Consider the following 12,755-nt stretch of genomic DNA (forward strand, 5'->3'; position numbering starts at 1 on the left):
AATCAAAAAAGTTTCTAAAAATGTTTTTCAGATTGCGCTAGGAACGCACGTTCTGACAGCACACCGAAGTCAATTAAAGAAGATGAACCATCCAAATCGACGCAGCAGAGTGGTCTTCCAAGTGACCAATGATCGTAAGCGTCGACGTAAATCCGTCGAAGAAGAAGAGGATTTCTTGGGTTTCCCACTACGAACTGAGTCAGACGAAGGTCCTGCGAAGAGAAGAGTGATTTCAACAAGAAGTCCTATCGAAACAAGGTCTAGGAAAAAGCTAGGTGCATCTCGCACTGGAAGCGAATAGAAAAAGTTCAATGCAGTTATGAAATTATTGAAATCGAAATATTAAGTTGTATTAATTAGAGGATTAATCCAATTTCTGAAAAAGGGAAGAACTGTTATATCTGTTGTTTTTAGACGAGATGAACAAATGAATTCAATGAACATCGTTCGGTAAAACCGATATCATGAGCGGTTCGCTCGTCCGAGGAATGATTAATAAAGATCAGTCGAATACTAGCTGTGAGACGATACAGAGTCAAATCTAAATTAGCTGTGCTATACCCTATTAAAAGAAAGAAGTTACGGTTACGTCTAGTGTGTCCGCCCTTTAGTCAAGTGTCCGCTGGAGTCTAAGTGTGTCTGCCGAAACATAGAAGGCCTCGCCTTGGAACAGTAAGGAAGGATTTATCAATTTGTTGAGAAACTCATGGAAGACTTCTAACAAGATTTGCAGGATTATATATCCTGGAAGCATTTTGGAGCAATTCCTTTGCTTTCACGAAATAATTCATCTGAAAATGGCTCCAAAATTATCTGAAAAATCAATCAGCGCAGGAACTCCTTGAGTCACTCTTGCTAGTTCCTTTGAAATCCTTAAACGAGTTTCTTCAAAACTCTGGAAAAAAACCTTTTGGGATTTTCTTGGACGAACTTCTGTAAGGATTTTTGAAGGATCTGCTTACGCACTGCAAAGAGAAGTAGAAATTTACAATAAAATAGAGACCAAGTCTCGAAAAAGAGACCTGCTAACAGCCCTGCATTTTTAAAAGTACTAAATTTTTCATGAAAACATCATTATTTTGCCTAGATTCGAAACATTTTTTAAATCCAAATTCCGTAATCTGCACCTAAGATTCTAATTCAGTGCATTTTGGAATATTTCTAATAAACTGAAAATGATAATTTTAAGTGCAATTGTGATGTATTACTATTATATACAGTTGGCAATATGGGCAAATATCAAAACTTGCTCAAATTTTAATAAATTTTGGACCAAATGCGTGAAAATAGGGCACTTTACAGTATCATACTCATTTGGAAGTTTATATAACATGAAGTAATCATGCTAAATTTCAACTAAATCCGTGTCTTTTTACTATAAATCTCAAAAAATCTTTTTTATTATTGAAAGAGCAAGCCCTAAAAAATCTCGCCCGATCATAGAACATTGTTCCCTGACATGATTTAAATTTGTAAATACTAACATGTTATCGTTATGCCAATACATTACAATTACAAAATCGATACTAGAAAGGGTTGTGACTCTTTCGAACTGGTTATGAAGTATAATTGTATACTCACATTATCATACGAAATCACTTGAATCAGGCCCTCCTTTGTCAGATTGAGAAAAGCATTTGTCTTCACACATTCCGAAGCGTTCTCAGCGATGTAAGTGATGCATTTTTCAAGGAACGGTGGGGCAAACTTTGCGCCTAGAATTGAAAATGATTTTTGTTAGCCACTGTTGTAAGCATACATACCTTAGGCTGGTTCGATTTCTTTCACAACTGACACACTTCACACCAAGAGGGATTCATTTAGGTTCATATTTATTCATACTTTACAGCAGTGGCTCACAGCTTACACTAAAGAGTTCTTCGTTCATCGTACTCTGATAAGTTCACCTTTTAAATGAGAAATTAGTATTATTGTTTGAAATATGAAATTAAATTAATCGTTAGAATCCATGTTAAGAAAGTTTCCCGCTTTTCGCTCAGTTCGTTTGCACGTTCTGGATCAGCGTGATGTTGTCCCCCTTGAGCATTATTCGACCCAAGGGACGTCGGTTCTGCTTCTTGGTGTTGTATTCCTCAGCTTCGTCCAGGACCAGGTTCATGTACTCGTCGAATCCGACTGGAAATGGGAAAAGCCGGAAGATTATTCAATGGATCTGTTTATTTACTATGAATCCCTATTTGAGGTTATGCAAAAGGTGCCGCAAGCAGGTACTTACCGATGTGTCCTTCTATCCGCAGATGAGTGTTCTCATAAAGCCATACCTGGACGCGGGACCGATTTTGAAGGTATCGGAAAATCAAGTTGATGGGTTGAACCATCACTTTTTGCACTTTGGAGCCTTTGAACGACATTTTTAAGCCGAATTTGCACAACTTTAGCAAGAAAATTAGAGGCAAACGTTCCTTGAACGAAAGACGCGAACGACGATGAAAACAAGCTAGATTTGACGTTTTGTTTGACAGTTTGTAACCATAGTCTTTTTCAAAATATTATAGCGCATGCAATTATAGCAAACCGAAATTTCCGCTCGCTACCAAGCGCACTTCCACAGATTTCTACTCAAAGTGTGATTGTAATCAGAACAGATATTGCGTAGAAATTTTTTAGGTGTACAATGAAATTGAAAATTTTATAGCAGAGCTTTTTCTGCTACTGCCGAGTAGGTGGAAGCACTTTGGCACAAGGTAGACAAAAACACAGTAAAAGATTTCTATTCAATACCTCACTCGCTAAAACAAAGTTACATATAATGTAGTACGACTCATACAAAATCGGTTTTTTTATTGGACGATTATTGTGGCATTTGCGGCCTTCCCCTGAGGGAACAACGCACCGCACTTTTCTCACCCCGTTTACTAGAATTTTATGGGAGAATACCATTATGATGTTTGCTCAAGTGCGGTGCGTCGTTCCATCAGAGGAAATCCGCGTGAAATTTTGCAAGTGCGGTAGCCCGATCAACCAGCAAGTCGCGGTGATGTCCCAAAGCCGGTTGAATCTATCCAGTTATAGGGTTGAGTCAAAGATGTCTTTGCACTGATAAAAATCCACACGCTCGATCTGTGTGTTTAAAATTATGGATCGATTCATGAACGTCCATATTGATTTGCTATGATTTTCTTGCAAACTTCGTGTGTGTTACACATTAAATTCCTTTGTTTTGCTTCATGGATTGATTCATCAGCCGACAACAGGGATTCCATATTTTTTCCACATAATTACTCGAAGCTTTCTCTTCAGATTCGTACACTGAGAAAAATCTACACGTCAAGGTCGTGTGTTTTACTTATAGATTTGCGCAATGAGGAAAACCACATGATTTGAGTGTGGTAGCCATATGGATTTCATCATTGATTTCACGGTATAATAACATGTGTGTCAACATTAGGTTGTCATGTGAAACAAATATGAATTTTCAAATATCAAATCATGAAAACCAACTGATTTGTTTATTGAATTCGAAATGTAGTAGCTTTAGATAGTCATGTGTGATAGAACATGAATGTCATGGGACTGAAAGAAGAAATTTGGTAGAAGAACTTTTGCTCCCCAAAATATGGATCCGAGGCTCCTCTGCTTGTCGCAAGGTCTCTTGATATTTTTTCAAACCATTGAGCCAGCAACAAGCGGGGCGCCGCAAATCCATAATTTGGGAAGCCAGGGATAAGCATATTCCATTTTTTTCGAAACTGAAAGCCAGGAAAATCTGTTAGTGGAATCCGATTTTTCTACTAAACTATACATTATAATCAATGTTTTCTTATAGAAAGGTAGAATTCTCGTATATCGGTCAACTTCACTAATAAAAGAAAAATCGAATTCACAAATATTCATCTAACACTTTCAGCTTCAAAATTTGCTTGTTCTCTTTGGAAGCATGATGATGACTGTCGTTCGACACGAGGTCCAACCGCAATTCAGTTCACTATGCATCCCATGGGTTGATCACAAACAATTTAGAAGCTTTGAACATGGAAATCGATAGCATAGCTCATCGATTTCATCATAACGATCTCATTGCGCAAATCAATGAATTGACCTACTTGAACATGATGATTATGACACAAGATAACCATAAGCAAAACACACTGAATCCATGTTGGAGTGATGATTTATGCGTCCATAAGTTGACGTGTAGATTTTTCTCAGTGTGGTTGATATAGGGAGCCGGATCCTATTCTTGGCACCTTTGATTCACTTCGGCATTGGGTTTTTTTTTGAAAGCTACAGAGCTCATATTTTGCCACAATATGCGTCGTACTAAAGTGCTTCTTGTTGCAAAGTTTCAGATAATTCGGCAAAAAAAAACCCATGCTGTGAACCATGTAAGTGCCCAAGTAGCTCGGCACTGTAGTCTATTTTAAACTGAACTGATTCATATATTACTCACCGGATGCTTTTTCCTGAATTTCCATGACGGCAGCAAGAAATGTGCATGCATTGGCAACCGACATTGTGGCCTTCACGTGCTCTTCGCAGGCGACCTTGAGCTCATCGACGCCCAGATCCTGCGCCAAGGTCATCATTTCGAAAACTTTCGAATCCTGCAGCATGATCTTAATGAATACAACGGGAAACAAATTTAATTATGATTTGAACCCTCGAAATGAAGAAATCTCACTTGACTTACCTTTGCGGTGTAGACGTAAAGAATGAACTGACGGAAGATGTCCGGCTCGATGTGTGGCAGACGGATTGGTGTGGGTGTTCCAGGAGCAGATGGAAGAACCGAGCATCCTGGTATTCGACATATTTCGCCACGTTTTTGGGTTTGGAATGATTTGCATCTACAAAAGGCAACAAAGTGAAAAAGGGTTACAAAGGCGCTTTAGAACAGCTGACTCAAATACGATTAATTTTTATTCTTTCCGACATATTAAGAGTCGATGGTACATACAGTACCGGACAGAATAAAGTACGCATTGGCCGTTTTTCCATACAAAATGATCAAGTTTGGAGTCTTATATCTCGGTTTCTAGTTGTCCGATTGACCTGAAATTTTCACCGCAGCTTGAAAGTAACCTCAAATCAAAGTTTTTCATTAACGAACTTTTAAGTTATCGCAAATCTCAAATTTCGAAAAAAATGACAAAATTATAAAGTAAAAAAAAATTTTAAATGAAAATATTTAGAGCAATATGTCCTTCTGCAAAAATGTACAATTTGATAAGACACACTAGTTTGCAGAACATCATTTTTCGGTAAAACTGATTGTTTTCAAAATATTTTCAAAATTAAATTTTGCAATTTTTTGCAAATTGAGAGATTTTTATAATTTAAAAGATTGTGTTTCAAATGCAATGCTATTTTAATTGAGTAAAATCTATGTTATATCTAGGCTGTGGTGAAAATTTCAGATCAATCGGACCACTAAAAGCTGAGATTCAGATCTCCAAACTTGACCATTTTGTATGGAAAAACGGCCAATGCGTACTTTATTATGTCCAGTACTGTATGTACAGGTCCGTCGCACTCGGGCTCAGATTGGGTACCACTTCTAGTACTGCATTTGGTCCCTCGGTAGTGCAAAAGGTACCCAAGTTTGACAGATCGCAGTACACTTTTCACGGCATTCTAGATTACCTTATGAGCCAAAAAAATTTTGGGCAACTGCAAGGGACATGGAGGTCTTTAATTTGTCTTTGGTATGTATGTTGTATAGGGATGGTTATTTATACCATCTAACAGAGCTTCGCCAACAGACACGAACTGGGTACAGCTTTTATTATGATGGACTAAAAGAAAAAGCGCGTTATTGGATTGTTGGCAATCAACAACAGAATATACAAGTTGACGATCACAGGCCGCGTTTCTTCAATGTCAGCATTTTGACGGACGAACGTTAGGTGATGGAAAGGTGGAAGCAGCACTTTAACGAACAACTGAATGGCGCTGAAAGCGCAGGCAATGAATGTCGAGAGTCGAGGTCGAGGAAATCAATCAGCCTCCACTTTGAGGGAGAATAACCGAACTAACATTAGTATTTGAATAACAGTTTCTTCAGCTGAAGTATGCTCGAGAGTAGTTTGTTCAACTCTTATTAAGAAAATATGTTTGTTGGGAAGCTCAACAACAATAAAGCTGCTGGTAAGGATGGTATCGGAGCTGAACTCATAAAGATGATTTATCTGTATCGGCTAATAGATACAATCTGGGAAACAGAAGAGCTATCGGAGGAGCAGAAAGGGTAATATCAAAGACAAATTAAAGACCTTCATGTCCCTTGCAAATGCCCAAAATTTCATGGCTCATAAGGTAATCTAGAATGCCGTGAAAAGTGTACTGCGATGTGTCAAACTTGGGTACCTTTTGCACTACCGAGGGACCAAATGCAGTACTAGAAGTGGTACCCAATCTGAGCCCGAGTGCGACGCACCTGGTAATATGCATCATCTACAAGAAAGGCGACATACATTGTGTGGTAGTTTGGCTGTTCGTGATGTTCGGCAGTCTCGAAGCAAAGTTGTTTTATTTCAATTCAGGACAGCTCAAGCTACAAATTTTATTGTTTAATTCACGCTCTCTTAGCATATTTCATCACTTACAATTTACTGTCGGAACAGATTTATCAACGAACAAATAGGTCGAATCGATTTGCTCGTTATTTATGATCTACAATTCAATAAATTTAGATTCGCGTAGTTATGAAATGAAATAAACTTATAATTACAGCCGATAACAAATTCAATTTGGCTATTTCTTAATAGTATACTTCGTCTAGTTTTAGGTAGAATTGTATTCAGCTAGGAAGTGACATTAAACTAATTCATCTCTCTCCTCTGACGTTCACCGTATTGGTGATTTTTGAGTCACAGTTTTGGCTCTCTAACCGAGGTGATTGTTGGTTACATTGGTATTAAACTGAGCAGGCCGTGCTTTTGAAAGAGCATTATTAACCAAGCTGTCAAGTAAAAAAGTACCACATCGCCGACGAGTAAGAGCCCACGGCCTGAATCCAGGTAGGAACGGTACGGACCTTAAGTTTGTAGGGATTATGAGAAGCTAGAAGCAGAATATGATTAAAATATGTTCAAGAACTAACGAACATTTAAGCTAGTACCGCAATCTAATCAAATCATAGTAGGCATAGGTTTTTGAAAGGAAAAAATAAATCAGTTTGTTGATGTATTTTGAGAAGAATAAATATGTTTTGACTATGTCGTACTAGTGCTTCCAGTTTCGTTGGAAAATCGAAGTGATCGGAAAAAGTAATCTGATTTAGATAGAAGATCGATATGTAGGAAGCTGGTCACTACATGTCGCAGTTGGTTGGAAGGGCGCAACAGCTCACAAAGGAGAAAGAAAACACGACGTGGTATATCAAATGTTCCATCCTCGATTCGTGCGCGGTTTTGAAAAAGAGTGCGAAGGAAGGTATCCGTTGCGATAAGCGATTCATGCTACGTGCAGTGTGAGTTTTGCGTGTTGAAAATGGATATACGTATTGAAGAAGGTAACATTCGGGATACCAAACAAATGTATTGCTGGCACAGCAACCGTTTTCAATACTTAATTTGTCTAAGGTAAGTGACGATATTAGTTCAACGCCCACCGGCTGACGAACGAAAACGGCTTACGACTAATTGATTTCGCCGCCTCCAAGAATATGGCCATTCGTAGCATCTACTTCCAGCACAGCCTTCCATACCGATACACCTGGAAATCACCACAGCAGACAGAATCACAAATCGACCACGTTCTGATTGATGGACGGCACTTCTCCGACATTATCGATGTCAGGACCTATCGTGGCGCTAACATCGGCCCTGACCACTATCTGGCGATGGTTAAACTGCGCCTAAAACTCTCCGTCGTTAACAACCGTACGTCGACGGCCGCCCCGGTACGACCTAGAGCGGCTTATGCAACCGGATGTCACAGCGGCATTACCGGAAGAGGGTGAGCTGGATGAAGCCCCCCTTGAGGACTGCTGGAGAACAGTGAAGGCAGCCATCAACAATGCAGCTGAGAGCAACGTCGAGTACGTGGGATGGAGTCGACGGAACGATTGGTTCGACGAGGAATATAGGCAGATTCTGGAGGAGAAGAACGCAGCGCGGGCGGTCATGCTGCACGAGGGACCCGGCAGAACGTGGAGCGTTATAAACGGAAACGGCAACAGCAGACCCGCCTGCTTCGGGAGAAAAAATGCCGCCAGTAAGAGACGGAGTGTGAGAAGATGGAACTGCTGTGCCGGTCTCAAGAAACGCGCCGCAACGGCTTCGTGCCGAGAGCCGGGATGTGCAGAGATAAGAATGGGAGCATTTTGTCGGACGAGCGTGAAGCGATCGAAAGGTGGAAGCAGTACAGAATGGCGCTGAGAACACAGGCAATGAAGGTCTGGACAACGGAGGAAGTGCCTTCGTCGGTACTGCGGAGGATGGAAACCAACCAGCCCCCACTTTGAGGGAGGTTAAGGATGGAATGGAAGGAAGGGGTGATATGCCCCATCTACAAGAAAGGCGATAAGTTAGATTGTGAGAGCTTTCGAGCGATCACCATTATAAACGAGGCCTACAAACTATTATCCCAGATCATCTTCCGTCGTCTGTCACCTATAGTAAGCGAGTTCGTGGGAAGTTATCAAGCCGGCATCGTTGACGGCCGATCGACAACGGACCTGATCTTTACTGTACGGCATATCCTCCAAAAATGTCGTGAATACCAGGTCCCAACGCATCACCTTTTCATCGATTTCAAGGCGGCATACGATAGTATCGACCGCGTAGAGCTATGGAAAATCATGGACGAGAACAGCTTCCCGGGAAGCTCATGAGACTGATAAGAGCGACGATGGAAGGTGTGCAAAATTGTGTTAAGGTTCCAGGTGAACATTCCAGTTCGTTTGGATTCTACTGGGGACTACGACAAGGTGATTTTCGTGCCTGTTGTTCAACATTGCACTAGAAGGTGTTATGCGGAGAGCCGGGCTCAATAGCCGGGGTGGGGGTACGATTTTTACGAGATCCAGTCAATTTGTTTGTTTCGCGGATGATACGGACATTGTCGGCCGAACATTTGAAAAGGTGGCAGACCTGTATACCCGCCTGAAACGCGAAGCAGCAAAAGTTGGACTGGTGGTGAATGCAGTCAAGACAAAGTACATGCTAGCTGGTGGGGCCGAGCGCGACAGGACTCGCCTAAGTAGCAGTGTTACGATAGACGGGGATACGTTCGAGGTGGTCGGCGAGGTGGTCATCAGTTTAAGTAGGGCCTACAATGGCCTCCACAAGAAGCTGCGGTCAAAATAGATTCACGCCCGCGCCAAATGTATTATGTACAAAACGCTCTTAAGGCTGGTAGTCCTCTACGGGCATGAAACGTGGACGATGCTGGAGGAGGACTTGCAAGCACTTGGAGTCTTCGAGCGTCGGGTGCTTAGGACGATCTTTGGCGGTGTGCAGGAAAACGGTGTGTGGCGGCGAACCACGAGCTCGCCCAACTCTTCGGCGAACCCAGTATCCAGAAGGTGGCCAAAGCTGGAAGGATACGATGGGCAGGGCATGCTGCAAGAATGCTGGACAGCGACCCTGCAAAGATGGTGTTCGCTTCGGATCCGGTTGGTACAAGAAGGCGTGTAGCGCAGCGAGGTAGGTGGGCGGATCAAGTGCGTATCGATTTGGCGAGCGTGGGGCAGAACCGAGGATGGAGAGATGCGACCACGAGTCGAGTATTGTGGCGTGAAAGTGTTGTTTTAGTGTTATCTGTTTAGATGTTAACTAAAAAACGCAGCGCGAGCGATAAGTACTGCGGTAGGAAATGTTGAACGATACAAACAGAAACAAAGGCAACAAACCAGCCTATGGACATGGCCTATATCAACTGCAGCGATTTGTAGTAGAAGGGTTGGAATCCGAATAGATGAAGCAGCTGTATCGTTCTCAAGAAACTCTACGCATCCCGCAACGGCTTCGTGCCGCGGGTCATAATGCTCAGAATAAGGATAAAGGAATCTTGATGGACGAAATTGAAAAGTGGAATCAGCGCTACAATGCAGGTGTTCAATGGCGCATAGGGAGAACAGCAAAGCAAAAGGAGGAAAGGCTTCATCTGTACGGAGGATGAGCTACGACAATAAGTGAAGTCAAGGTAAAGATTAGGTCAGATTTTAAAAATGTTTGAAAATCCAATCTTCCATATCATCTATACCATCCTTACCATAAAAATAGTGTTCTGTGAAATTTTCAGCTTTCTAGGTGGTGATTTAAAGGTGGCCCAAAGGCAAGGTAGGTTTATATGGAAATTACTATGGAGAAATATTGAAAAATATTTCAAACACATTAGTACTAGAATGTAAGTACAAACTCATCATCCTATAGTGAAAACTCATTCTTCAAACCATAATAAAGAAATTTCCTGAAGAGGAGAATACAATTTGATGGATAGGAGAATAGATATTCATGAGTTTGTTTGCTGTTATCTAGCTTCTTATGGGATTATAGCCTTGCAAACATCTACAAAAATTCCAAACAAAATTAGCTGAAAAGGGATTTGTTTCTTCAGTAACATCTTTCAGTAAGGTTTGAATTACAAGTTTTCACTCTGGGATGATCAATTTGTACATACATTACTGTACTAACGTGTTTGGAACATCTTTCAAAATGTTTCCATAGTAATTTCCATATAAACCTACATTGTCTTTGGGCCACCCTTAAATCACCTCCTAGAAATCTGAAAATTTCTCAGAACACTCTTTTTATGGTTTTTGTTGAAGATTAACGCTTAACTTTTGGTTCCGCTATATTTACATCGATCGTTACTAACCTTGCCATCAATATGATCCGATGAGCGAAGATCCTTTCTTCACTATTCCCAAGAATAAACACCACATCCGCTGTGTCCTGATCTTCGGATAGTTTCTGCAGGTCATCCAACAATTGTGGCAATCCAGCCAGTACCTTGTCACAGATCACAGACTGCGCACGGCTTCCCATCTTCTCAGAGTCACTGTGGTAGCTAATTTCGTATTTCATTCAATCGGAATTTACTATCGATTTGATTCTCAAAATAATGCCTAACGATTTTCACACTCGCCGGTAACCGCTTGGAACGTTCAACGGATTCTTCCGATTCGTAAACAAAACGAGTAAACAACCACACGACACGTTTTTCTACTCGCTAAGGAATGATCACGTTTTTATGTTTTGATCGGTGTCTCGCCTTCTTACGCAATACGCGGACTACATACAGATCGCAAAACTGAGCATAAACAAAACACGTGCGATAAAAACAACCAACATCACTAGAAGAGAGAACGCGACGATCCTGAGCTTATGTTTGTGCAACAGGTAACCGAACTCTTTTGCACCTCACTCACACCATCCGAAAGCATAAGCCAACAAAAATAATGATCCTCAAATCAGTGAAACCGATCACGGCTGGGTTATGGAAAATTCTGATAAAACGACCTGTTTTACACAAATTAAAAGTGATCGTTACTGATAAGTCACTGAACATAAACTGAAGATCACTTGAACACTAATTTTATTGGATTCTTTTACGAAATTGCGGAGATTTGGGCGTAATTAGGCACCGAACCTGGTCCAATCATGAACAACTGAAGACACTGAGCGACCAACTGAACACAAACCGGCAGCCAACCAGATAGCCAGCAGCAGCTCAATCAACTTTCATCGTCTTTTCTTTGGGATTCCAGACGAACCATCCAGGTATGGCTTGGGCGATCTCGTCTGTAGCTGTTGGAGCTCTTTTCTGTTTTATGTTTTGATCGCTTCTTTAATACGGTCTGGTTCTGGTTTTCGTGGATGATTTTGCACCGAAATGATCGAAATTTGAATGAGTTTGGTGGAATACTCTATTTGAATCCGTTTATTTCGAATGTTCATGGAGATAGTTGTGTACGAGTTTAGATGCGAGTGGCCATAGATATAGCCAGACTGAGTACTTGCGGTATGTTTTATTGTAGCTATTAAAAACAAGGCCAATACTAAGTTTTTCAGAGTAGTTATTAACATTTTTTCCAGATGTTTTCGTTTCGATGAGGTCTTGAAAATAATAAGGACTCAAACCTTTGTTTGAAATTAGGAAAATAAATTTTTAATTTTTAATATTTAACGGAAATTATTTAAGGTGAAGATGAATCGAAGCCAAAGTTCAAATTTTCAAGAGCACGGATCTGGAGAACCAAACATCCGTTTAAGCTGAAAACTTAATCGATTGGTCACTAGCTGGCGGTGACCAATCGATTAGGTTTTTAGCTCAAACGGATGTTTGGTTCTCCAGATCGGTGCTCTTGAAAATTTGAACTTTGGCTTCGATTGATCTTCACCTTAAACGTTTTACTCTAATTGTTTAGTGTTAACACTACACTGAAATGAATTTTATTGTAGAAACTACTGAATCCATGGTAAAATTAAGAACTGCACCAACGGTTTTCAACCGACTACATTAATCTGTTAACTCTACCAAAACATAGTCAACATCACTACACAAGAAAATTTCTTCTGTTGATTTAACCAGAATTGTAGTATTTTTGACTAGAAACATTCTTGATTTGAGAAGTTTAGCATCATACTTTTGACCCCACTGTGTTGTACGGTGGGTGTCACGGATTGAAATACAATGCTTTGTAGTGGATGCTACTATGGACATAGTCAAATTTACTGCACTGCTCAGTGATTTTCACCAGATTATAGTAAACTTAACAGATTTTTGTAGTCGGTTGAAAATCGTTGGTGCAGTTCTTAATTCTACCATGGATTCGGTAGATTATA

The 12,755-nt window shown here is 40.6% G+C and overlaps 2 protein-coding genes across 2 annotated transcripts in view; both read right to left on the bottom strand.

The window, feature by feature from the left end:
- Positions 1–11,599, bottom strand: part of LOC5574553 (serine-enriched protein) — a 29,303-nt gene extending 17,704 nt beyond the window's left edge. Inside the window, exons 1-4 of the mRNA XM_021851497.1 lie at positions 10,786–11,599; positions 4,652–4,808; positions 4,412–4,577; positions 1,582–1,715 (exon numbers count right to left, since the gene is read on the bottom strand). Of these exons, the coding sequence (XP_021707189.1) occupies positions 1,582–1,715; positions 4,412–4,577; positions 4,652–4,808; positions 10,786–10,994 (666 nt within the window). The 5' untranslated portion in view covers positions 10,995–11,599. The remainder of the gene's footprint in view (positions 1–1,581; positions 1,716–4,411; positions 4,578–4,651; positions 4,809–10,785) is intronic.
- Positions 1,816–2,472, bottom strand: LOC5574555 (probable small nuclear ribonucleoprotein E). The gene is made up of 2 exons (XM_001661454.2): positions 2,237–2,472; positions 1,816–2,136 (listed from the first exon to the last, which is right to left on the bottom strand). Exons 1-2 carry the CDS (start codon positions 2,370–2,372, stop codon positions 1,997–1,999), a joined length of 276 nt encoding a protein of 91 aa, XP_001661504.1. The 5' UTR covers positions 2,373–2,472; the 3' UTR covers positions 1,816–1,996.
- Positions 11,600–12,755: the final 1,156 nt, after the last annotated feature.

The sequence above is a fragment of the Aedes aegypti genome, chromosome 3 (genome assembly GCF_002204515.2).
Source record: "Aedes aegypti strain LVP_AGWG chromosome 3, AaegL5.0 Primary Assembly, whole genome shotgun sequence".
Classification (NCBI taxonomy): Eukaryota; Metazoa; Arthropoda; class Insecta; order Diptera; family Culicidae; genus Aedes; species Aedes aegypti.